At 41.0% G+C, this 27,436-nt stretch overlaps 1 protein-coding gene across 3 annotated transcripts in view; it reads right to left on the bottom strand.

Moving 5' to 3' along the window:
* The window catches only part of fndc3a (fibronectin type III domain containing 3A), a 52,183-nt gene extending 25,869 nt beyond the window's left edge, over positions 1 to 26,314 (bottom strand). For 2 of the 3 annotated variants that reach the window (XM_067595253.1, XM_067595256.1), the window contains exons 1-3: positions 25,865 to 26,314; positions 21,288 to 21,431; positions 4,694 to 4,769 (exon numbers count right to left, since the gene is read on the bottom strand). In XM_067595253.1, coding sequence (XP_067451354.1) covers positions 4,694 to 4,769; positions 21,288 to 21,398 — 187 coding nt within the window. In that variant the 5' untranslated portion in view covers positions 21,399 to 21,431; positions 25,865 to 26,314. Of the gene's footprint in view, positions 1 to 4,693; positions 4,770 to 10,189; positions 10,995 to 21,287; positions 21,432 to 25,864 lie in introns of those variants that run through there. The other variant, XM_067595254.1, reaches the window with a different exon arrangement.
* Between the last annotated feature and the right edge of the window lie 1,122 nt (positions 26,315 to 27,436).

Genomic DNA, 27,436 nt, shown 5'->3' with positions numbered 1-27,436 from the left:
CAGGAATGAGATGAAGTGTTTCACAGCTATGGCATCGGAGATAAGGGACAAGTGGACAGATGGGTTGGCTGACCAACCGGTATCAAACAGAGAGAAAAGGAAGAGGACACTAGAGCAACATGGCTACAAACTGAGCCAGCTGTATGCATGCACGTACAAATGTGTAGACACACACATGCACACACACAGACACACTCTTTAGTTCCCTGTCCAGATGCCAGAATGGCTGTCTTGGCTTTTGTGGGAGAAGGCACATCTCTATCAGGCTCAATAATCCCAGAGGAACTACACAGTGCTTTCAGCCATAAACCAGAGACTGAATCACACAAAGTGATGTGAATCATTGGCGGGCTAGGTCAGAATAAGAAGAAGTGGATCTAATCAACCCGATGGTCCTAATGCTGACTTGTCTCATCATCAGTCACAAAGCATATCGGGGTGGGCTATCGCTTGGTGTGCCAGTGATACAGCTTTCAGATCTACAGTGGCAGACGACGAGGAGGGGCCGACCCAGGGAACGCTGGGAGTTTGGGTTGACGCTATGAGGGCATTTCCACTAGCGAGCAGAGCTGCCCTTATGGCAAGTAGGATGATGCTAAACGGTCAGTCTAATTATCCTCTGTTGCTAAAGGCCCCTCCTCCGAGCCACGTATTAAAAAAAAAGAGGCAAATGCCGTCTATAAACAGCATTTTACAAGATTGTCTGTTCCTATTAAGCAGGCTGTCATGGGCTAACACGCAGCAATTACGCACATCCAGCTGCTAAAAATACATGATTGAATACACAAATTGCTGTGAGATGGAGAAAATTCTGAAATATATATTTGTATACCTGATGATCCCTGGCTTTGTAACTGTGTCACGTTGTCCCTTTACAAACTAGGGTTAAAGGTGAAAGCGTTACTGCGCAACAGACACTTACGTGAACAGCGATAGTCTGTTGTTGTGAACACACACACACAACAAACCAAACCACATGCACAAACACACACACACACACACACACACACACACACATACACTCTTCTTTCTCCCTCCTTGCACCGCAAGCGGTGAGTCATCCCTCTATTCACGTCACTGAGAGATGAGTGCACCCTGTGACAGGCCAGTTAGTAGCAGTCACACTGATCTATGTGGCACCTCTCAGCTCTTTGTTTCTCCTCTGATGGAGAGACTATGTATGCTCGCTCCCTATTAGGAAGGTTTACTCAGCTTGTAATGGGGGGACGGTGCGGGAGCTCAGTCAGACAGGAGTAGCGAGAAGAGCCCCGGCGTGAGCAAACTAATGGCTTCCTGCCTGGGCAGCATCACTTTATGTCATTGCTTTTGCTCCTTTGTCATCCGAACCTGGATGCCTCGGGCATATCGTACAGACCTATTGTCTCATCTTTATTTCAAAATACGTCACAAGGCATAGTCAAGGGCCACAGAGAAGAAATATAAGTGTCTTTCAACAGTGAGATACTATGTACAAGTCTATACAAGGATCATTAAATTTATGCTAATATGTCTGAGCGCCTGCCTGCTGTGGCCACGACGGGCAGCAAACATTATTCATTCACATACCTTTATTATGCTGACATCCTTTATTTTTCTTCATTAAATCAGATTAAACATTTAAGAGGAAAAAAAAAAAAAAGAATGGTTGAGAACTCACAGAAATTTCCATACAAGGAGGGATGTCCATGGAGCGAGCCATAAACAAAGCCAATCATTTTCAGATCAATATTTTCCTTGGGCGACTACATTTTATCATAATCGTTTACGATTATGGCCCCGCGGCTCTACCTCCTACAAACTACTCCAGCTGTCTTCCGTTCACAATGTCAGCGACGTGTTGGAGCCAGACTTCATTGTTGCTGTCACAAAGCCAGCACAATCACCGACAATAGAGAAAAAGGAAATGACTGCCATCAGAATGTGTAACACATCTTACCCAAACAATGCCTTTCTGCCCTGACTCCTCTACCAACAAGGTATGCCCACCCCCCACCCCCCTCCCCGGCTCTGAATCGGAACCGATTCTAAATGAGTGTTTTTAAAAAAGGTTGGTTCTTTTATCGGTATTTGAAGAAACCATTGAGTGTGATTAGCAAAGTGGAAAATATGGTTTTGGTGTAATTTACGGGCGCGCATGCATCCTCGCCTCCGTCTTTCTGTCCACCGCTCTACGTTAGTTTGCAGGAGGGCGGGGCTGAGGTCTTCCATGACACACGGACACGGAGTGGGCAGCGGAGCAGGGGGGCCACGGCAGAGAGGATAAAACCGTGTGAAGTGAAAGATACGTTTTCTCAAGATAACTATTTGGCTGGTGATTTGCAGAACCAAACCAAATTTCTTCCTACTTACACGTATTGTGTGTGAATCTAAACTCTGATATATCATATTCCTCTGTGCTGTAGACCTCCATTGTTGTCCAAAAACTACGAAAAACATGCCAGAGAGCGAGCGTGCGTCATTCACAAAAGTGAAGTTATATGCCGGAGTGAGTGTGTGTGTGTGCATTCAGATTTCATCTACCTGGGCAAGTCTTAATCTATGGATCATGGAAGATGTGTTTACTGTACATTTTACATTGATGCAAGGTGAATTTAGCATGCTTGAGTGGTAAAATTTTCTCTTTTTCCCTCTGGAATTTACTTATCTGTCTTATTTTGGTAAAATATTTCCAAATGAGAGCTGAGAATCTCGGAGTCTTTATGTGTAGATAACTATGATAAATCAAGAAGCTGTTTTAAATAAAATGGTGACCCCAATCATCATGAGATTGGCGCTTTAATCAGATCTTTTTAACAAATGTAAAATCATAATAGGTGTAAGCATATTCAGATTAAAAGAGCTAGATTTTTGCTTTATTTCCCGTAATCATTTTTACCTGGGTTCAATTCAGCTTTTTTTCAGTGCGTGCGGTGAAAAACCGGAGGTGGGTTGGACAGGATGCATTGACGCATTTTTACAGAAATGAGAGCAGGATGACAGTCATGTCTCACAACTCTCAGGCTGCTCGATAAAATAATTGCAACTTATGGTTTCTGCCTATATAGAGAATAGTAAAGCTCCAAAGAAAGTGTTAGTTGAGTGCATCAGTATGTTTTAACACATAATCGCATTGATTCACATACATTACACGAGCTTGATACGCATGATAACTATAACCGAAAACAAAGAGATTAATGATGTATCCTAGTAACAGATATAGACACTAAATAAAATGAGTCAGTGTCCCAAGTGGCGGCTCGCCACAGTGGGAAACCCCTGCGCATCATCTTTCAGAAGTTAACCCAGCATCTCAAACCTATTTTCATCATTAGTCAAGTGTATTATTGAAACAGTATTTGTATACGGACATATATTCTTAATTCTTCTTAATTCTTTAAATCGAATTCAAATCCAGAATTGAATCCAGTTATCAAACTCGAACCCTTTCGAATCACTTACTGAACGTTACTAGGTTTAGTTTTAAATACTTGCATGTGACTAAGAGCTAAAATAACTTCAACCCTAACATGTCTAATAACCATGTTGGCTGAAAGAGCAGAAACATTGCTGTTTTTAGTGGCAGCCTCATTAATGTTCAAAACCCGTATCTACAACCTGAAAATTAGATGAGCGGCATAAAATATGAAAGGTTAATTATCTGTATCTGACACATTTAATTAACAGTTATGGCCTACTGTGATTCAGGAGCTACTTGCTCCAAATAACAAAGGTATCAGCTCATTTGCGGCGATACAGTGGTGTTACAGAGTGATGTGTCTTTTCACTCACGAACCATCTTAGACTGAATACAGACACTGGCTGCAGAGAGCACATCAAGCACAAAACAGCCAAACTTTGTATTTTAGTATGAATTAACATTAATTAGCTACAGCTGGTCTGATGCAATGATGTCTATCATTTTAACCAGCGTCAGCACCGGTTGGCAAGAAAAAAAAAAAAGGAAAAAAAAGTGTCTGCTACCTTTATGTTTTCTATTCTTTGCTAATTAAAAAAAGAGTGAGGAAAGATGAAAGGTTTGATAAAAGATTCACGAACATCGGAGCTTAACAAATCCAGGTATTCTGCTGACCGGGAACCAGGTCCAAAACAGAACCAGCTATCAGAACCCAACCCTACTCAAAGATATACAGTTTACTATGATATAAGACAAGGAAAAGCTAATTCTCACATTAGGGAATGAGGCATACATCAGCCCTATGAAGTGTGTAGCCAACAAGTCCTTTGTTTTTCCACCCACAACACCCTGAAACTGACACAGTGACTCAATGCTATGTTGTCTTCTCTTACAGGAGCGCCACCTGAATTATCCTCCTCTTCCTTCATTTTTTTAATTTTTGCATGAGGTGTAAAATGTCTAAATCATAGAAATTGAATTATTAAAATGTGCACAAAAAGGTTATTTTCAGTCAAAACGTAAAACAAAGATGATAGCTGGCTATATTAGCTTTGTTGAGTCACAACAGTTCTATAAACTATGACGTGAAAATTATGCGTTCACCCTCAGCAGTTTACGGGACTATTGTGCCTGGTTTCAGGTGGCTAGCTGGCTCTGGCTACCTCGTAGTGAATTTAACGGTTGCATCTTTGAGGTTCCTCTCACTGGTCTTCAGTCTCAGTAAAATATGGTGTTTCAATCGTGTTCGTCAAACTGAAAAAAGATAAACGTACAATAATAAGAGAAGTGCTTTCTTACCTGTGATACACTGAAACTGACCATCCTCTCGTCGAATAGTGAAGGCCTCACCTGGGTTTACCTGCACCAGGATTACCTGTGGAAAAACAAGGAGAAAATTCACTTGACTATCTAAAATAAGTGTGACATTTGTTCTACAGCGACAAGTTAATTAAAACTGAAGCCCCTCTAGTACATGGACAACTTGGCACGTGTGAACAAGAGCCACAGTTTATTTTCTGGAGGTCACTCTGACATTGGATTTTTAACATTTCTGAAAATTTTCCTCCATGGCTCTCGTATGAACAAAAGGAGCAACATTATAGTGAAAAGCACACAATGGTCTTAACACAATCTTTGATGTGACAGTAAAAATAAGATCATTTGAAAATCATAGTGGGAAAAAAAATCTGATCACATCTCCCTCTTGAGAACATTTCTATGTTGCCTTGTACTGTATATGGGTTACATTGGCAGAACCAGATACAAACAACAGAGATAACAGCATAAACATTTTGATAATCGATTATGTCAAATGTCTTGGCGGAGCTTGGGACATTGATGCCCCCCAGTGGTCTGCTGGTGCCTCTTCTCAATGGAGGTCAGAATTTCCACGGATTATATTCTCCACATGTCCTGCTGTACAGTGCTATCCCTGGGCAGAGGGATGGCTTCTACAGTAGTGGCACAGTGACACCTGTGGCTGACTTTCTCCGACGTTCCAGATAAGCACAGGGCCGTTTATTTGAATGAGCCACTATCTGCTAAGGGTTTGTTTGGGCAGTCACTCAACACTATCCAGGCGAAATTTGAGCTGAGGAAGAAGCCGACAGAAGCTCTGCGCAGCATCATTCCCAGACATGATGTGAAACCCAAGTTCAAAACATTCAGATGGCTACTGAACGCGATCAGCCCAGGGGATTGGTTTGCAGCAATGCATCTCACAGATGCTTCCTTTCATGTAGCGATACACCCGGACCACAAGCAGTTTCTAAGGTTTGCATTCAAAGGCACAGCCTACAAATACCTGGTGCTAACGTTGGGCCTGTCATTCACCCCCCGCACCTTCACCAAATGTGTTGCAGCTTTAGTTCCCCTTCGAAAGAGGTGTTTACATATTAACCTATCTGGACGATTTCAGTTTCAGTTGCGAAGCATATTGTGTTTCTGGATGGCACCTATGATCGCTGTAGTGAGGCTCAGGCTGTTAAGATGCAAGCATTTCAACACTGGACTCGATCTCACCAGCTGTTTGCGCCATGCCATCTCCAGAGGAGGCTGACGATAACCTGTTCTTGCATGTTGGCTCTCCTCCCTTGGAGGGAATCTGGTTTACTAGGTCAGGGGTCCCCTATAGGGAGGGTGTCTTTTTGCAAGGTGATGTCCATAGATGCCTCCCTGAGGGGAGGGGGGCTCTGTGCCACAGTGTGGCAGTGAGAGGGGTCTGGACCTCAGTACAACGCAAGCTTCACATCAACCACCTGGAGCTGCAAGCAACTTTCTTAGCTCTAACGCAATTTCGTCCGGTTCTGATGGGCCAGAATGTTCTGATCAAGATAGACAATACAATGGTGGTTTCCTACATAAACAAGCAGGGAGGGAACCGTTTGCCTCCCCTGTTCCCCTGCCTCTCAGAGCTACCCATGTCCCAGGCTGCCTGGACCTTCTCTCTAGGGGGGGACCTCTTGTGACAGAGTGGAGATTGCACCCATTGGTGGTGGCTCATATATGGAATTGTTCTGGCAGAGCAGAAGCGGACCTCTTTGCCTCCAGAGCAAATACTCACTGCCCCGTTCTTTTCCATAATGGACCACAACGGAATTCTGGGAATGGATCAGCTAGTGAACCCATGGCCCAACATGCTCCTGTATGTATTTTGCCTAGTGGAAATGATACTGCCTGTTCCTGAGAGGGTGTGCTGGCAGGATCTGTCCCTGATCCTGGTGGCGCCTCAGTGGCCTGCAATCGTGGTATGCTGAGACAATCAGTCTGCTGGCAGCGACGCCATGGCAGTTTCCTCTCTGCAGGGAGCTCCTCTCTCAAGCGACCAGAACTGTGGCGGCTGCATGCCTACCTGTTAAGAGGTCCAAATTAATAGTTAGGGGTCTGCCCCCAGGTGTGGTGGCAACAATCCAAAATGCAACGGTATCATCCACTAGAGGCCTACATGCCTATAAAGGGCAGGCTTTCGAGCAGGGGTGTCAGGACTGAAATGTACTCCAATTTCAGTGCTCTACAGTGGATGTTTTGACACTCCTTCAGGAGCTGCTGGCTTTGATGAAGTGATGCCAGGCGCTCACCCTTTTGCCATGTATTTCTTAAGGGAGCCCACTGGCCGAGGCCTGTCGTTAAATCCAGCGTCCCCTCATGGGATTTATCTTTGAGCTTTTGAGCTCTTGACCTTTTGTCCCCCTCCTTTTGCATCTGAGGAACAGAGGAGGTTGCATTCCCTGTATACTGTGCTACGCACCAGTATTTTGGTCAATACTGAGATCACGATTACTCATTGGTTCAGAAATCAAAACAGAAATCCTTCCATTTTATGAAATGTATCAATCCACACAGACTCTGAGACACGTGGGAGTGACGTGCATCTCACGGAAACCCACGTGTTTTTTTATGGTTCCAGTCAATTTACGTTGCATTTAGTGAGGCGTAATCTGCGCAGACAGCTGTCTAAATCACACCAAATATCCTGCAGTATGTTTGTTTTGTTTATTAACGGTATACAGCGAATGATCAAGGCTCCCAGTCTGTCTGTGAGCTTGTCTCTTTCATTGCAGACTCCCTTCACTTGCTATGGTGGGTGGAGAAATAAAATCAATGAATCAATAAATACAAACACTGTCCATTTCTTCCCGTGGAGCCGACATGAAAACTATTTTGGTTGAGTAAATTTCTGCTGTCAGTCAGCCTGGTGGAGGCAGTTTGTCTGGCCTCTGAGCTCCACAGGAGCTACTGCTGAAAGATGGCTGGTTGTGTGGACAGAGATACTGAACACAGGTCGGAGTTGGTGTGGAATTAACGGATAGAGCGCACTTATGTGTCGTTCATGTTTCACTTATTATATGGATTCCCAGTGAGAGTCGTTCCTAGTAATCGTTTTATCTCGATCATCTTGTTTTCATAATCGTTGGAAGCCAAAATCGTAATTGAAAATAAAATTCATTGATCGCCCGGCCCTGACTCAGAGTGCGTGTATATGTGACCAGTTGTTCGTCTGTTTTGCTAATCCAGGCAGCGGCAAAGCACCGTCTAAACAGCACCCTTCTCACTGGATCATGGAGGCTGTCTCCTTGGCTTACACCAACAGAGGTCTTCCGTTGCCTCGCGGTGTGAGGGCACATTCGACCAGGAGCATGGCAACATCATGGGCTTTGTTTAGGTGGAGAATCTGTGAGCGATATCTGTGCTGCAGCCAGTTGGTCATCACTGCACACCTTCGTTCGGTTTTACAATTCGGATGTGACAGCCCTTTCGGTGGCTCATTCTGTCCTTTCTGCTGTGTCTGAGGGATGAGGGATGACAGTGGTGACGGATGTATATATGTGCAGGCGGGGCCTCACATACGTCACCACGGATCATCTGCCTTAAAGGTGTGAATGGAGGTTTCTTCAATTAGGCCACACAGTGGTGTGATATCCGATACTATATATGTTATAGTCATAACATTTTGTTTTTCCTTCTCATATGACTATTAGACAAAACAAGCAAATTAAAGGCATGACAGTGGACTGTGAATGCCATTTTACTGTTTTTGATCAAGAAAAAAAATTGGTAGTTTAATTGAAAATGAAAATAATCATTAGCTGCAGAAAACAGCAGGAAAAAAATGGGAATGACACTAAGAGACTTGGGGGTGAGCAATTTAGCTGTTGGATTCATAAAACTACAACATAAGTTTTCAAAAGATAAAATTCTCCTTCCATATGGGAGATTTAAGTGTGATTTAAGTGCCATATCTCAATAATTCGAAACATCAATAACTGTGACTTCACAAGCTCATTCTACATTAACTTTTATAGTCAGTTTAATTTTATATCATCCAGATAATCCAGAATTGTTTGAAGCAGTATGGTATGATAAACGCAGCTTTGATTTGACATAAAACAGATTTTGGCCTTACAACCCATATAATAATCTTCATGAGACTTTCTGGAAGCCTTTAATGAACCAATAACTGTTACAAGAAGACAAATAGAAAAACATAAATTTGGTGTGCAAACCTTTGCTTTTGCAAAGATGCTTACAAACATAACTGCTAGCAATAGCAAATGCACAATGCCTTCCACATCACAATACATTTATACATATCTGAAGCTGCACTATGTGTGAGTTATCTAATGAAATGTTCTTTTTTTTTAACTTGATAACCTCAAGTATGTGTTACCACGATGTAATTGTTTTAATCCTTTACAAAAGTGTGTGATTTTCCCTACTGTACATATGACATAAGAACTATAACAACCTGTACATTTCACTCCATGTGTTGTCTACAGATCAAAAAAACAAAAACAAAAAAAAAACAGAAAACACAGGATGTGATTGTTACTTCAATCTACTTTTAACATAGTAAAAAATAACAATTAGCTTCTATGTCAAAAAATATTGATTGTGTCAATATTATAAATTATCAAAGAAATCATGATTTTTAACCATTTTTCCTCACATACCTAATTGGTATATAAATATACTACAATCTATTGGCATTATCAGCTTTACATGTGTTTTTTTTTTAGTTTTAACCATAGATCCAAGTATTCTAAACTATTGATTGGAAATATCACATGCACACTGCTACCCTACACTGTTGCATGCTACTTCTGTCGTTACAAAAAAGACTGGAGCATCAGAATCGAAAATTATTAAGAGAACAAAACAATTATGACAAAACAATTTCGGAATTTAATTAACTCAAAATACCATTAAAATACCATCAAAATCATCTTCATTTCATCATTTTCTTAACTTAATCTTACAGCCTTACTAACTAGGTTTTTGTTGCCCGGCACAGTGTGTGGGCGCTTGTTACCTCACTCTTGCGGAAGTCGCTGTCATAGAATCTACACTCCCCTGGCAAAGGGCTTTGGCTATGGTTCTCTTTGAGCACAGAAATCATCAGCACCTCCATCTCTGACACTGCTCCCATTCATGTGCTCAGCGGGGAGACGGACGAGTCCTTTGACTGCCACACACTGAATGTCATATGTTCATAGACACCCACACAAGCAGCGTCAGCACCTAGTGTAAATAGTGGGGAGGGGGAGGGAGGGAGAGGGGGGGGGGGGATTCTGGGGCAAGGGAGGTCTAATTGAATCAAAGCCTAGGCACTTCACAGTCGGGTGCATGTGTACATTTGTTGTCCACTCCCTTCTGTGTGAAGCAAACATTGGATGATTTTTCTTGTTTCAAATTAAAAATTTTAACCGTGGAAGTTTACAATTGAAATCAATACTGCATGTTGATAACATTGAAAGGAAGGAAATCTTGCTTGCAAAAGCTCTGACTGCTACTTACTGTTGCCCGCATTGCTTTTTCTCATTCAGGCGTTGCTATTCACGCAGTCACAGAGAAAAGGAAAAGATGCTCCAGGGTCTACCAGACCCTCCACCACTTCACCCAACCCTCCTGAGAGATCACATGACCTGCGATGCTAACACATCTGGCTAGGCTGGAGTCTTTACAAGCCTCCACTTCCACCAACTCCTGCACAAAATCCAGGAAGAAGCTGGCGAGACACAAGGAGTGCAGCAGAAGCTATGTAGGCGTGTGGGGCTTAGTCTCTTGCGCTGGATGTAGCCTTCACAGAAAGTGTGCCGTGAATCTCATGTTTGCTTAGCCTGGTTGAGCCTCATCTGCTCCATAGCGGCAGTCTCTGCAGCGGGCGGCTTGTTCACTCTTGCCTCTGGCTCCAGTGCAGCCTCCCTACCGTCAGTATCCACAGCAACCCCTTCAACAAATAAGCCACGGCGATGTCCGCGCCAAACCTTCAGAGAAAGGATTGAAACCTTATCAGCAGTGGCCACTTTCCGGAAAAAGGAGGCGGATGAACCCAAGACAACAGGACCAAAAAATGAGGAGGACTTGTGATGATGATGCCTCAGTTTTCTATTCAGTTTCCTTCTTGTCTCTGTCACTGACTGTGTGCCAGCTCAGTTAACGCCTGCTGTGCTCCTTAATATGGTTAATTTCAACAGCATTCCATCAGGGTGTGATCATAGCACAGCTGAGCCGGCAAAGGTATAAGGGTTCCATAGCGTGGGGAGTCCTTTGTTCTGCCTTTTTTCACAACAACAACAATGGCGTGAGAGAGCTGAACGACCCACGCAGCCTCTGAGGCTGACATATACGACTACGCTACAGTCCCTCTTCCTCCCTCCCTCCCTCCCTCCCCTCCCTTCCCTCCTTCCCTTCTCTCCCTCCCCCTCATACTCTCTCTGGCTCTCTCTCCCATTCACAGAGCGACATGCCATACACTCTCTCTTAATACTCCGATCAATGTGAGAAGAGATGAGGTGGTGGGAGTTCAATTGCGGAGCTCGAGCTCTGGCGACAATTGCAGCCTTGAGTTCTCTACAGTCTTCAAAGACACACAAAGCATCCCACTGACAGTCAAAACAGAGACGGCATTCGTACGGCAACACAATAAACAGAGCTTGCAAGTATTCATTGCTTCTGTAACATCTGTCCTTATTCATTCTAAACGGATCATTTCTTAAAGCGACAGCGCTGATCACTTGATCAGCATGTGCCAAGTTAACAGATACTCTGCGTCACTGATACTGCTCGGTAAGCAGTACAATAAAAACCATCCACAAAATTAAATCCTACTGTTCATTTTATTCTGTGTAAAATGAAAAAAAAAAAGATGGATTTAAGGAGTTAGATAAATAGAGCTGCTTGCAGGGTCCAAGTACAATAGGCTTATGAAGTAAGATGACTTCAGGGAATTATGAAGTAAAATTAATTCTATAAGAGGAAGAAGAAGAATGATAAGAAAACGAAAACACATTACACAGCACACTCATTAATAAAGGGATCCAATTTAGCATTGATCAAATAAGAAATATGTTATGGGCACCATGCTTAGAATCTGTTAAAGAAATTTTCTTTCTACAGCTACAGCCTAGGAGTTACGGAGCAAAGCACAAAGTGGATCAGGATAGGGTTTTTTTCTATGCATCTAAAATATGTGTTACAATAAACCAAGCATGCACAGTCTTTTGTCTTTTTGGCAGGGAAAAACTTTAAGTAATAGAGCCTGACTGATTTTATGAGCCGATTTAAGCTTATTGTTGATTAATCTAGTATTGATATTCATAATGACTGATAACTTACAAGAAATTACAGTAATTGTGTTGCTATTGCGTAGTTTGTCCACCAGAGAGCCACTGTGTTTGTAACACACTAATCCCTGTGAGTTCACCAAACACATCACAGCTCGCTGATCACTGCAGAGCGTAACGCCGTCGGCATTCGTGCATCTGGTACATGTCCTCATGGTAAGGTGCTCATTTACGAGTCAAACATACGACTTGAATCATAATTGTTGAGTGGTGTAAAAGCTGTTGACAAACTTGGTTTTATGTTTATTTCTTAAGCAGTTAGTAAGACAGTTCTAGCGAGTAAATGAACGGCATTCCTGACATTTTCTCTCATCAATATAATGCTCACAAATGCTATAAAAACTCATACTTGCAGTTTATCTGCTGCTAAATCAGTTCTCTAGTTAGCCACAAAGCTAGCTAATGTCATGGCAGTAGAGAAAAGATAGTTAAGAAGTGGTAACATATAGTGTTATATTTATTCTGCCTGATGGCTGAAATGGTAAATATATCCGTGACTTGCATTTCAGTACGTGTTAGTATAATAACTGCATTGGAAACACGTTGTATTTCATGCCTCACCCCAACCAATGCAAATGCAATACTGATGTAATAGCATACATCTAAAGTGTGTATGCTGGTAGACCTCTATCATAAAAAAAAAAGACATAAAAGGCAACATTTGCTTACAAAAGGCAAAAAGCACACAATTTCTGAATTAAAAAATAAAAATTGATTTAATTGGCCTCTGAAATAGTGCTATGACACTGCAAAGGTTAATTTTCACACAGATGACTAAACATTATAGTGTGCACTGGTTTCCTGGTCACATTCAAAGAAGGGAAAATCATTTTAACAGCACTGGATGGAAGAGACCATGCATTAAGAGAATGGGAACAATAGAAAATCACAGTGACTGCCACGGATTCATAGGACAGTATGTCTGAAAGTTAAACAATATATCTTGTTCCCACCATTGGAAAAATTTTGCGTCCATGCATGAGCCCTATGCAAATAGAGTGTAGATCAATTAGCACACACTGTCGCACAGGTGGCCAACCGCTGTGTTTTATTACCCAGGAGAATGGGCCTGCTCTGTGCGTTCATGGCTGTTAGCTCTGACGTTTCTCTGCCGTTGGTGACTCAGAGTTCAGGTTTCTCACTATTTGTTCCTCTTAATTGTTTACTGTGCGTTTATGTGACATAGCAGCTGGGTGGACAGGAAACAGGAGCCAAATGACACAGGGAAAATCCTGCCAGTGTCGGAACTAGCCAGGAACTGACAATCTCCTAAGCATCTGATGGCATATGCTTATGTGTGCAAAGATAATTCGAGGCAATTTGATCCACCCTCCAGGATCCCCTGGAAATGTCGCATGACAGAATAGTAGGATAAAAACAAGAGAGGAGAAAGAAAAATCTTTCCAAGAGGTGCTCGTGCTGTAGCGGGTTCTTGTAAAAATCAGTTATGCTCATCTAAAGTCACAGAGGAAATAAACTGCATTTGTCAGAGGAACTGCCGACATTATCAAAGCACGTAGTCAAGAATATACATCAAAGTATAGTCTGAAACTTGAGCTGCATTTTCCACTAGCTTTCTGTGTACCATGTTAATTAGCTTCCATTCAACTGAGAATATGTCTATGAACTCATGAACAGTCACCAACCAATATTGACCTGAGGTGACTTCAGGCTTTGTATTAAATAAAAACTCATTTATGGTATATTATGTTTAAAAGAGGGGCCATATTATGATAAAATGATGTTATATCATGACATCTATACATTTCAGTTACATACATGAATGAACAATGAATAAGGACAATAAAAACTCAAATTTATGACATAAGAGGCATCTGTTTGGCACGCTGGACTTTCCCTGTTGTTTCCATTTCTTTCTAAAGAAGACTTTCTGATCAGTCTTCATTTGCCTACTTTTAAAAAGAGATTTAATATAGAGTCAATTAAGGATTCATCTGGTCTTGCTCTGTTGCTGTTCCAGTATTGATCTGGGTGTGTGGTTAGGATCACTGTCCTGCTAAGAGTCAAATCATCATCTAAATAAATAATGGCACAGTGAGAATGATTTTACTCATGACTTTGTCTGCATTTGGTTCAGGTCTTTGTTCCTTCTAACCTACTAAAAAAAACCCCTTAGTGTGACACTGCCACCACCATGCTTCACAATAGAGCTGGTGTTAGATAGGCGATAGGTTGTGGTAGTCCTGATACAGAGATCTCCACTCTAAGCTGAAGTGTTCTTTTTTTTTTTTGTTAAATCAGACCACATTATTTTTTGGCTCATGTCCTCTAGAAGGTTCACATAATTTTCTGTAAACTCCAGGTATGCCGTCATGTGTTTTTTTTCTCCTCACGAGTACATTCCATGTGGCTTATCTTTCACATAGAGCAGATATGTGAAGTGTTGTACTGAGTGTAGTCTTCCCAGAGCAATCTCTCATAGCTAGGGCACTTTGTACTTTTGTCAGTCCTTGAGTTCTAGGTCAGCCCCCCCCTGGCCAAGGTCCTTCTAGTCTGACCAGTCTGTTTGGTCAGTCAACCTTCTCTACTGAAGGTAGATTACATCTTCTCTAGCCAGCCCAAGATGTAATTGTGATTTCAAAACAAATAAATTATTACTATCACACAAAATGCCATTTTAAGTTAAAAAAAAAAAATCTGCTAATTTTCTGTTTTATTAATGTTTGAACTGGTTGATTAAGGTGTGACAGGAAGCTGTCACGACAATCTTGATCAACTGTAGCGCTTACTTCTATGTCAATGGACCAATTCTAGATGTTTGAAATTAATGGTGATCGAGTGGTGCTCAGATCAATATATGTATTATTATAAGGGTGGGGGAGAAAATCGATTCTTAGATGCATCGCGATTCTCTCTTGAAAGATTATGTCTCTTTCGTGCATTGTGGCTCATGTTTATGTTCCTTACGGCTGAATCAATTGGACAGTGAAACATAATGGACGTAAGACATGGTAAACTAACCCATTTTAGGAACACAACAAACATGAGAAACCATATTTCGTGTTTCCACTCGGAGTTGGAAGTAAAACAGCAGGTTGTAGTCGCTGACCCAGCGATACCCACACTCTACAACGACACCGAAACTGAAGTCAAGGAATCATTGAGGAAAGCGGGTAGGATAGCGGTTAACATGTGATGTGTGGACATCCATTGTCACAGAATCTTATGTCACCGTTACTGCACGCTTTATTTACCGATGACTGGTGGCTAGTGTCTCATGTGATCCAAACAAGAGTAAATGTACGAGATCCACACGGGTGTAAATGTGGCTGAGCTGTTACAGAACATAGCAGAAGAACAACAGTTCACTACCAAAGATTTAGTTTTAGTGACTGATGACGACTCAACATGGTCGTTGCTGCTCAACTGGGTGAATTCCTACGTGTGAGATGCTATGCCAACATACTAAATCTGGCCTCTCAGCGAGGACAGGCACATAGGAAGGTATTGGAGAGTCATCAGTGGTCTGGGAGATAAAGCAGGCCATCGACGGACACCTCAGCAAGAGGTACACCAGTGAGCGGGAGAGAAACATTCCTCGTATAGCCTTTCCTCTTGACCCGCGTTTCAAGGGACTGCCTTTCCTTTCAGAGGAGGAGTGAGTGGAGACATATGGAAGAGTGATTGCTGAGGCTGCATCACTAGAGTTAATTCTGCCATTTAAAACATGTAACATGTCACTCCGGGCTTAAGACATTTATTTAACTTATCCAATTTACACAATAGCAAATATTCCATAAAAAAATACAAGGATTTTGATACTGAATAGTTCAAATGTGGTTTGGATTTCAGATATTGAGATTGTGATTTAAAAATGTACGGCTTTTGTGTTTACCTATTCTTGTTGTGTTTACCTACAGCAGGTGGTGAAAGTACAAGAGGGGGAAAACCCAGAGAGCACAACACAGTGAAGGGAAGAGGACACCCGTCATCCCGAGATCACTGAGGAGGAGCAACGCCGAAGCCCTTCTGCTCCCAAAAGAAGGGCTTCATCATCTGTTAGTCAATCTCCTGGGGCGGATCTTCACTGATGCTAGAGTTCAGCGGCCCGTGTCAGCCTATGCCGGGGCTGAGGAGGAAGTGAACGAGTACTGTAGGGCTCCATCACTCACTCTCTTTCTGGAGGACCCTCTCAGCTGGTGGAGTAATAATGAGGTGATGTTTCCTCTGATTTCCGAGTTGGCCAAGAGATAGGCTACTTGTGTATTCCAGGCACCGACGTCTCTGCAGAGAGTCTTCTCTACTGCAGGGGATGTGGTTACTGCGCAGCGGAGCAGTATGTAGACCGGCTCCTGTTCTTACACAAGAACTTGCACATTCCAGCGTTTGCTAGCTGAGCACACTTCCATGCATTGTCATGATTTCATTGTGACCTATTATTTATATTATTCTCATTATTTATCGTTTTACCACATGTTCCTCAAGCTTTAGTTTTGTGCGAGAGCTGCTGATACAGAATTCTATATCGTTTTTAGTATGAAAGCTTTTTTTGATTTTGGTATACAGCAAAATGTTTTGTTTTTTCGTCTGAGGGGTTCTATGCTCATCGCCCATAACAGGATGATTTTAGTTAAAGAGAAGTCTTTATTATTTATTTGTGAATAAGGGCAGCTTTTTATGTTATCAAGTGACTCAGAATATGCTGCAGTCCGTGTTAACACACGTGTAAACACTTTTTGTTTCTTTTCTTGTTAGTTCTTTGCAATGCTGGGAAACATGTCGGCAAATGTAACCTTCCAGTTGGCACATCTCTTCCACTTCTTGTATTAATAAAAGATAATGGAGGTAAATTCACCTGTTTATTTTCTTTACGGATCATTACAAACACACTGTGTTTTAAAAGTAGCAAGTAGTCACACAGGGAGCAAAAAAAACAAATCACGTATAGAAATCAACATTTTTGACGCATCAAGACGCACAGATCATCATTTCATCATCACATCGTAGCCCTCTGAATCAGAATCTAATCGAATCGTGAGGTGCCTAGAGATTCTCAGCCCTAATGCCGTAATTGTGTTTGTTCTAAAAAACGGTTCAGTAAAATGGCATGGTTTGTCTCACTGGCTTAGAAGAAAGTGTCCTTAACACTGCTGAGTCACGCACTGCCCACCTCCTCACAATAGTTGACTAACAGTGGGCTCGGTGCATCTCTACATATGATGCAGTGAATGACCAGGAGACAAGTAGAGTGGGTTGCGTTTTTGTCACAACAACATCTCGAGTCCCTCTGGCAAGCTTTCGAGGGTCACATGTCCAAGGCCGTGGTCTCTTGTGTCCGGCTATAGCATACAAGGCTATAACACTAAAAGATGGCTGAGTCAGGAATGAGGTCTCACTATCCCGCAGTAACATTAGCCCACGCATGGCACGTAGCCACGAACAGGGCACACACTCACGGCTGTGTGCTCCCTGTTTAATGTGTTTAGTTACTACTTAATGCCGTGTGTTCCCCTCACACACAACCGGTGGAAACGGTGGGTTCTTGATTTTTTTTTTTTCCCCCAATCTCAGCTCATGTCATAGCAGATTACCAGAAACTGCACGGCAAGAAGTCTGTACACAGAGAGTAATAATCCGAGAATATTTTGGAAAATAATTGCAAATGAACCATTTCTACTGATGACTTATCATTTTTTTCTCAAAGGTGTTTTCATCACTTCTCTTGTCAGGTTACAATAACAGACCTAAAACCCATCAAAAAAAGAGGAACATGGAAACAAGCACAAAGAACATGAAAACATTAAATGGCAGATCTAATGAAAAAAGCAATGCACAAAATGGTATAAGATATATATATATATATATATCCATCAGGACAGAAAACAGCTAAGTACCTAAGCCATTAGCAAGGCTTAAACATTGACAGAAACAGACACAATCATCTGTTACCAATTTAGCTACCAACCAAACAACAAGAGCAGGAAAAACTTGCAGGGAGGGGGAGGAGGAGGAGGGGGGGGCCCTAAATGGATGGAAGCAGTGAATCATGCTGGAGCCAAAGTCATCTCTAAAAAGGAATCATCTCAGGTAATGACCCCAAGACAACAGCTTCCTCTCTGACTCAGAATAATTGGTCCAACAGAGCGTTAATACCAAGCCGAGGCTGGGATAAAAGAAACCAAGAACAAAGAATGAGGTGTCCTTGCTGCTTCTCCCGAGTAAAAGGTCAGAAACGGAGGGGTCAGCCATCGCCGTGAATCCTCTTCACCGTCACCACGGTCCTGCCTCGCTCTGTCAGGGCCAGACCCCTCCAGTGGTTCGTGCTCCTCACTCTGCAGCTGTCATGATATTTACACACCTCCTCGGACGGCACAAACACATGAGCTGCATCTTTATTCGCGGTAACGTCCTAGAAACAATCCCTGAAAAGCTCTGCGTCGAATAATGCAAAACTGAAGTCAACCCAGGTGATGGAGAGACACCGATGCCGCAAAATAAAAATCACACAAAATCTCCTTTTGGAATATGTGCTTTTCATAAGGTACTAAAAAACTCCCTCGATGGGAGAAAGCACTGTGTTGAGTGCCGGTTTCCAATGAGAAAACTAACTCAGCTGAAAGGTTACTGCAATGAAAAGGTTGGTACAATCAAAAATCACAGACGCTGTGAGAGAGAGAGGGGTGCAAAGAGGAGCCAGATTGATTTTAAAGTCTAAGATTTAGCTACATCAATTCAAAGACCTGATCTGTATCCTGGGAGAAAGTCATCAAAATTGATAAGAGATGTCAAAAACCCAGTTAGGACAAATTTACAACTAACTAGTCTGAGCCTCTAGTAATGTTTTGCTTGTGTGTGTGACCCATGACTCTTCTGTTCAGTCCTTCAGTCACACGCCTTTTCAAAGTCATTCACTTCCTAAAAAAAATAAATCCTTTTTTTTTTGCAGATGAAAATGACAGGCTGCACAATAAACAACACGGCAGCCAGCAGGAAGCTCGGAAGTGTAATTCAGATTCTGCAAAAAAAAAAAAAAAAACTATGACGCAAATCTAGACAAAACAATAACATGCAAAACATGAAACAATCATAAAATACTAAAATATATCACAAACTAGCATTAGAAACCACATTTGCACAGCACACACACACACACACACACACACACACACACACACACACACACACACACACACACACACACAACTCCTCGAGGACAAAAGGTAATAACTGAAGTAATAAGCCGTTTTATTTGCAAGGACATGCAACCGTACAGCATTGTTGAAAATGATGGATGCAGATGGATGATACTGACCCTGAAACCACAGTACACAATATCAAGTTCTGGCAGCGTTTCGGTGACAAATACATCCATAGGAGCAGCCCAAAAGGTTGCCCTGTGTGTCTCTGCCCATTGTTTACTATTGTTGGTGTGACAACAGACGTATTTCCTTTTGGCACACAAGGTTCTTAATACTTGATGTTTTGTTGTTTTTTTTAGCTACCATCAAAGAATTAATTTAATGTACAATTAAAAAATATCAAATCATTTAAAATCTCAGCTAAATAGAACATTTAATCTCATTTAAATCAATCAGATTGTAATTGTAAAGCAGGTATCTAGGTATTGACATGGGGGATACACAAAGCGTAATGCAAAAAAAAACAACCAAAGTCTGTGTTGGAAAAGCACAATAACTGCTCTGTGTTATCAGATACTTGTTATTCCACCTCATGAGAACACATTTCAGTACATTTCAGTGATAATGAACATGCAGTGACTAAAATTGGTCTGAACAGGAGGGCGGTAATGCCGTAAGCCAGGAAGGAACAGCTGCATTTTATTCCGCTGGCTCACATAAACCACTGTAAACACTGACATGGGATGTGTACAGGTAATCAGGTAACCTTTGTGGGAGTCGGTAAGGCGACTGAATTCCATGAGAACAACACTCGCGCAGCCCAAAACAACCAGCAAAATTTGATCCCTATGTGAACAAAGCCTTATTCAGGAGAGGGTTTTTCCACTGTGGAAAATGACAAGATGGCTGGGGAAAGGCATGTTTATAGGGCAGTGCTAATATTAGCAAGTCTTATCTGGACAAACTGCATAAGACTGAGGAAATGACGGAAAAGATATCACTGTGGGTTCCATGCCGTCCCCCAGGAAGTCACGGAAACTAAGCAAATCGAACTGATGACCATCAAAATGACAGGGAAATCACCCAGGCTTGTCATGGCCACTCAATCTCACTCTGTAATTGACAAGAGATGATGGGGGATATCGCCCCATATCCTGTACCCATAAAGGCCGCTATCAAGACCGAGAGAGATGTGGTTCATAAGTAGCACACAGCTGTTGCCTATGAAATGTAATCATGAACTGCTGAGGTGAGGAGAGCTGACCCGTTTGGGTTGTTTCAATACTTTTCTGAGTAAGAGCTATATCTGCGTTTTGTCACCAAACGCGTGAGGTTTCACAAGAAGTAGATACTTCAATACTGCAATTATGACACTGTATCAGCTGTTTTTATAGCGACACAATAGGGTGAAAGAATCCTTGAAAGTATATTTGGGTTTCAGATATCATAATCTTGATTATTCCACTACTGCGGCAAGTTAAGGAAAGAGATAAATATAAAATAATCAATGTAAAATGAAACCCATTCATACAGTCATGTCTCAATTCACTACACAATTCTACAAGCCGAGGCTTCGGACACATTTTGGATTTATTAATGATTGGTAAAATCAATCCTGGCTCGAGCTGTTCTTGACTACTTATCAGGTCTAATAGCACATTAATGTTTCCCTGCTATGCTGGTCAAACCGTACACTATGTCATTGCCTTTAGTTATTACTTCTTCAGTAAGTGCTAGAAATGTGCCCGCTAAAAATGTCTCATTTTCACTCGTTACGTCCCTGAATGTACAATTTTAAGGCGCCGATATCCCAGGCTCTGCAGTACAGTCTACTGTTGTGCATATAATGAACAGATATTCCTGACTTTTCTCAGGCCAGAAGAAAACCTGATATTTCAGCAAAATTGCAGACAAACAGACAACATGTGGTATTACGCCTTTGTTTTTTTTACATTGCAAATTTAGCTACAGTCTAACAGTCAATAGTTCAACGACTGAGCAGTCACAGCTAAAAACAGACGAAATAAGCCAGAGGCACCGTTTCTAACAACTCCCCGCAACTGTAATTACAAGGCACGTTGCTGAAGGAGAATTCTGACACAACAGACTCGATGCAGCGAATGTGACTAATAGCAGAGAGCCAGGAGGGCAGAGGGATGTGAGCGGTACCTGCTGGGGGCCCTCCCCGTTGACCATGGCTGGGGGTGGCGGCGAGGCCAGGATTGGGAGTTCAGGGCTGAGAAGCTGGCCGGACTCCAGAGGTGGGGTGTGGTCTGCCATGTCTCCCTCATTCACACCACTGAAGAGGTACTCCTGCAACAAACACAGTAATCAATGCAAAAGTATACCACAAAAGGTCTGTGGGCTCATTGTCTTTAGTCTTCCAGCCTTTCATTAGACATGTGCTAAGAACTACATTTACCCAGAAAGCATCCGGTTTTCTCTTTCCGCTCTAGTGTTCATTATAAGCGTATTATCACCTAACGCTGTATTTGTAAAATGCCGGGATGTGACTGCTTTCAATATGAACTAGACAAAAAAAAAAAACTGAATGGCTGTTTATGCCTTCTGCAGTGAGCTGAACACACTTCCAATACAGGCTGAAGACAGCAGGTTGCCTTTGAGCTGGACTAAAGTTATTGTAAAAAATTAAAAAAAAGGTACAGTATGGACATTGCATTCACAAAAGTTACCCTATATGCTAGCTGTCAAATTAATTACATTGTTAATGCCAGTAAGAAACATCATCTGTAACAGATCACCTCACAGGAAGAACAGCACTATAATTACTTTAGTAAACATACACAAAAAGGATAAAATACTTAACAGCGAGCCAGTTAACAGTTACTTTGAATTTGCATTAGCAAAGCATTGACTCAAGATAGCTAGTAAAGTGGCTGGCTTGATTAGCCACAAGCTGAACAGAGAAAAACTAAAAAGTCTACAAATTAACAAATCAACAATCACAAAACAGCTGTAACGACAGAGTATGTACAGTACAGATAATGCTTTAATAATTGAATTTGTGGAGTAGGTAAAAAGATGTCTGTCAATATTTGGTCGGACACAGATCCGACAAAAAGTGGATGTAACGATGTCAGTTAAGCTGCGACTGCTGTAAACTGTGTCAGGCTGTTCAACTGTAACCAAATGACAGTATTTCAAAATGATTTTATTCTTCTCATTATCTTGTATCACAGCAAAATAAAAATCTGGGAATTCTCATTGTTTCTGGCTATAAGAACTCAGCGAGTTATGAATATGTACACGGGACAGGTCAAAGGATGGCTAGATGAAGGGATGGATGTGGATATTTGTATTGATCATTATGAATTGATTCCAAAACAATATCTCTATAATTTATATCAGATGTTACAAGCATTTATTTGTGTATATCAAAAACAATAAGACAAGCATCATTTAAAATACTGACTTCAAAAGGAGGTTACAACCATTATAAAAGGACCATCTGTTATTCATCAATGTATTTTTTTTCTATTTTATGATGACATCATGGTCTGTATTTGTCTAAATGAACAACTGTTTCCAGTAAGGACACAAGTGAAAAGCTAAATGCAAATAATTGGAATTTGACGTACATCATATTTCATTTCCAAACACAATGATTGTTTTCCACTGCCGGGTCATGAGCTCACATCACACAGGCACTTCTCTACTTTAAAAATTTGCACCTGACCACACACCTCCACGCCTTTTCATGCACTGGAAGCCCCAAGTGTCTGGGTGTGTTCTCACACAGGAAATAAAGATTTGAGTGATCATTATACATTTCCAAATATGATGCGTTTTACTAATTAATTTCCAAACACGTCGATTTTTTTTTTTTTTTTTCCGTTGCCAGTCATGCATTCAAAATTCCACATTTCAATATAAAAGTAGCAGACTATATTTAGGGACAGCATGTGGATTTTCTGTGATGCAGGTTACTCTAGGCATGACTCCAAAAACAAGGATTCAAAAAGGCTATATAACAAGAGTAGCATACTAAATTTAGTTTGGTTTTCATGAGCAACGTGATCCAAATACTGGAGGTTTAAAACTATTAAGTCGATAAGCTCAAATTATGTATATGATATGAATCAAAGTTTAACTGGGAGGAATATGATTCCTGGAATTGATGTGACATGATCGGGTAGATAATTTTACTAGAGAGGACGTATCACTTTGTTGGAAGTGCAGCAACACTCAGTCTGCTCGCGGTGGTGTTATAGAGTCTTTTCACTGACAAATGATCTTTGGCCGAGTACAGACAACACCTCCAGAGCACACAAACACGACAACAGCCAAGTTTAATTTTGGCCCGTCATCAAGTTACTCACGGAATGATTATCGTTATTTCGTTCTAATATGACCTGCTGACTGCAGACGTTCGTAATTTTAACCTGCAAAAGTGACGGTAAGTGCTGGCTGAAAATGGGAAGTTTGTACCTGAATGTTTTGTACACTGCTCTTTTCGCTAATAAGAAAGCTTCGAATTTAGCAGATCTGTTGTATTTTCCCCAATCAGGGTGTTAGACACCCATACCAGTGTGACAAAACAATTTTTCAATACTCTAGTTTTCACATGCAGCAAAATGCTGACACTGGAGAGCCTGTCCGAGAGCAGCTTTGCAACACTGACAGGCAGAGGTGGACACAGTATAGAAGAATACAGAAAAGGATCTGCATTTGTTCGGCTTTATTGTAGTCAAAACCAATACATAAAGTATGAACAGATCTGCCCCGATACTCTGGACGTCTTAATACACAAAGTACACCTTCTATTGAGAAGAAAGAAAACATGAATTGCTGTGTAAGAGAAAATGTTAACCCCTTCAGCTGAAACAGAGCCTGCCACATAACTACTACTCTGAAGAACAGACTCAAGCAAGTACTTTCCAATGTGTTCTTCACAGAAAAAACACACACTGATATCCGAAAGTTAACCATGAAGGGGTTTATAAGTTCAAGCAATCAATAAACGTACATCAACCAAGAGAGATTATACACAAGCTCATGTAAAGTAAAGGAGTGTATCCAGGGAAGATACAGTTCCTTTCAAAACACTGCTATAAAATAAGACAAAAAAGGTCAACGGGGCCACGCTGAGCAAGACTGACCACTTGTGACTACAGAGGTTACACAACTAACACAAATTCTGCAACAAAACAACAGAAAACCATGAGAGAAATGTAACATGTGTCCTTGAACCTAATTACAATCTAGCGCATGCGCCCCTAAACCTCACAGTGATCTGGCTTATCTGTTTGCTCTAGCCCCTCCCCTCCTTAAGCTTAAACAACAAAGTCAGTTTACAGTGTGATGGTCAATGAACTGGATTTGCGGGAATTATTGCTACATTGGAGGACCCACATTAGATTAGCCTACTGCTACTCGTGTTACTTGATGGCAGGCTCCTTCTGTGGTCACTAGGCCTGCGAGCACTTGGCATTTTACTCTTACAACATTACACAATATCAATTTACAATTACTTGCCAAGAACACACCTGACCACCCATCTCCCCACATTTTCACACACTTGATGAAGCCCCAAGTGGCAGTGTATGTTCTCACACAGGAAATGGAGATTTGAGTGGTCGTTATTCATATCCAAATACGGCATCATTTCATTAGAGTGACTTTGAGATTATAATATTACAGCTATTGAGTACTTGGAGTTATCTGTAGTGGTACTTTTCCCTATAGGATGTAGCAAAAAAGAAGTTGCTGATAAATATTCATCTTATTAAATATTTCTGAAGAACTGGAGCTGACTCTGAAAAAAACAAGTCTGGGCTTAAACACCTGTTTTGGTTACATTACACTAAAACCTGAGTACAGCCTATTTTCTGTTGAAACATGAGAAACATAACCTCTATACCGAAATTGTGGTAACATCTGTTGTTGCCCTTATTGTACATCACATTTGACTGTAGCTGTGAGAGCAGTAGTTAAGGACACAGCAGCTGTTTTTCAGTTACAGTTTTGGTGCAATATGGAAAACACCACCGTTGGACAGAAAAAGAGTCTATTCTATCAGACTACATTACTGTAATTTATTCCTAATTGTTAAGTATTAGACACAGGCATAGACAAAACCATGATAGGGATGAAGCCTTCAAATGTATAACGTTTTTAAATGTTTGGTTTCTAATGATAAATATCCTGGATTTAACTTAGCATAAGCTCCAACACTTTAACGTGGCAGTTTCGCTATGACACCTGGAGAAATGTTTTTCCTGTGCCAGCCTGCCCTACACGGTGTAACAGCTGGCTATCCATTCAGTGCATTTATCTGACTTAACCTTAACGTTGCCCACTTAGCTAACTGGAAATCCTATTTCTTCATTCCTTACCTTATTGTAATCAGGTCTTATCAACTACAGACATGAAATCAGTTACATTTAACGTGTCACAATATTCATTGTGAATTAATATGCAATGTTCAGGGGTAATGTCCCTAAATCATTTGCCATAGCTGAGTAACTAGCTAGTTTTAGTTTGCTACCTTACAGCCAAGACAATTGTTTACTCTAGCTACAGGTGTGTGTGCTTGGCGTTATGTCATAATGTTAGCATTTCGTTATCTAACTGTAGCATAACATTGTAGCAGCGAGTTAACAAACGACCATCTTATTAGAATTTATTTTGAGTTCCCTTATTAAAACACAAGGTTAGCAGCGTAAATTAATACACCTAAAAATGTCAGCAACACCAGTGAGTTATGACCAGCTAATGTTACTCACTCAGTCAGTCGGCAGCAGCAGCAGCAGTGTTGGCTGACACGCCGATGCACAGTGATGATTCCTCTGCAGCTCTTCCCGAAATGTTTAGCGATAACGTCAGCGAAGCTCCGATGACCAGCTACTTTCTGCACCACCTGAGAATGATGACTTGCTGCTAGCTACCTTGATGAACACAAGACAAGGCAAAATGTGACATGCTAACGCTAGCTTCCTAATGCTACCTAGCTAATAGTTAGCAAGATGAAGATGTGCTTTTCTCGTAATACGAACGGCAACCGTTCGCAATTACTAGATCTCAAATAGGTCGAAGTGACTGGTGAGCGACAGTGACGCTGCTAAGTATCGATAACGTTAGCCTAATTGCCAATTTTATCGAGATAACTTTCCATCCAACCCTGCTCCTTGCATAAAAGGCAGGAATTTAGCCATCGCTTAAAGGCTCTCTGCGCATGCGTATTACAGCAAATCATGACGAATCCCAAATTTATAGATAGATAAGTTAAACATTTATGATGTTGTCAGGCAAGTTTAACAGTGTAAACAGTATCACTGACGTCTTTAATATCCGGTACAGTTAACATAAACTTCATCTGTCTATATTTTCATTACTTTAAGGCGGACCTTAAGGTTGACGTGTCTATGATCGGTTCGTCCAAGACTTGAAATTTTTCTGTATGTGGTGAAACGACACGACAGAAACCACCTTTGTTATACGTAAATGTGTACCAATAAGAGATAAATATATATATATATATATATATATATATATATATATATATATATATATATATATATATATATACACATTTAAAAAATGCCTTCAACTTTGCATTGTTGAATTAATATTCTCAAATTCCACTCAGAGTCCTGTCATAAATCCATGACAAACATTATAAGTAGGTCTATAGCCTATTCTAAATGACCACACACATCTGTTCCTGTAGCCTATGTATGTATAAATATGTATAGGTCATACGAGTTTAATATATGCACTGTACTGCATATACTGCATTAACCATTGACTTGCTCTGCTAATGTACAGTATATGACTAGGCACTATCATTGTAGTGTACAGTATATTCAGCACATATTAGAGTCTTACTTCTAAGATCAAATCACAGCTTTTATTTTATTCTATTTATAATTTCATATTTTTTGCTTATTTAGATTTTTCTTTAATTGTATTTTGTTTCTTACCTGCATCATTTGTTGTGTGTTTTTTGTCATTTGTATGCTGTAGCATTGCAATTTCCCTTTGTGATTAATAAAGTACTCTGTCTATCTTTCTTACAAGACAATGTAATGTATTTCATGTATGAGATTATATGGTAAATGGTGAAAGTCTGATCACACTTTCTAGTTAATTTCTATGGCTCTAGCTCCTGATTATTACAATGTCTCAAGAATTTGATACTAAGGTTTTACAGTTAACATCACTGAGACAATCCATTAATCACTATCTACTACCAGTATGTAATCTATAGCATTTATTTGTCATGTGAAGCCCTTTACATCTCATGATATGCTGCAGTGCCAAACTCTAACTTAGACATTTTAACAGAACCACCACAA

The sequence above is a fragment of the Thunnus thynnus genome, chromosome 7 (genome assembly GCF_963924715.1).
Source record: "Thunnus thynnus chromosome 7, fThuThy2.1, whole genome shotgun sequence".
Lineage (NCBI taxonomy): Eukaryota > Metazoa > Chordata > Actinopteri > Scombriformes > Scombridae > Thunnus > Thunnus thynnus.
This window is presented reverse-complemented; position numbering and strand designations above follow the sequence as displayed.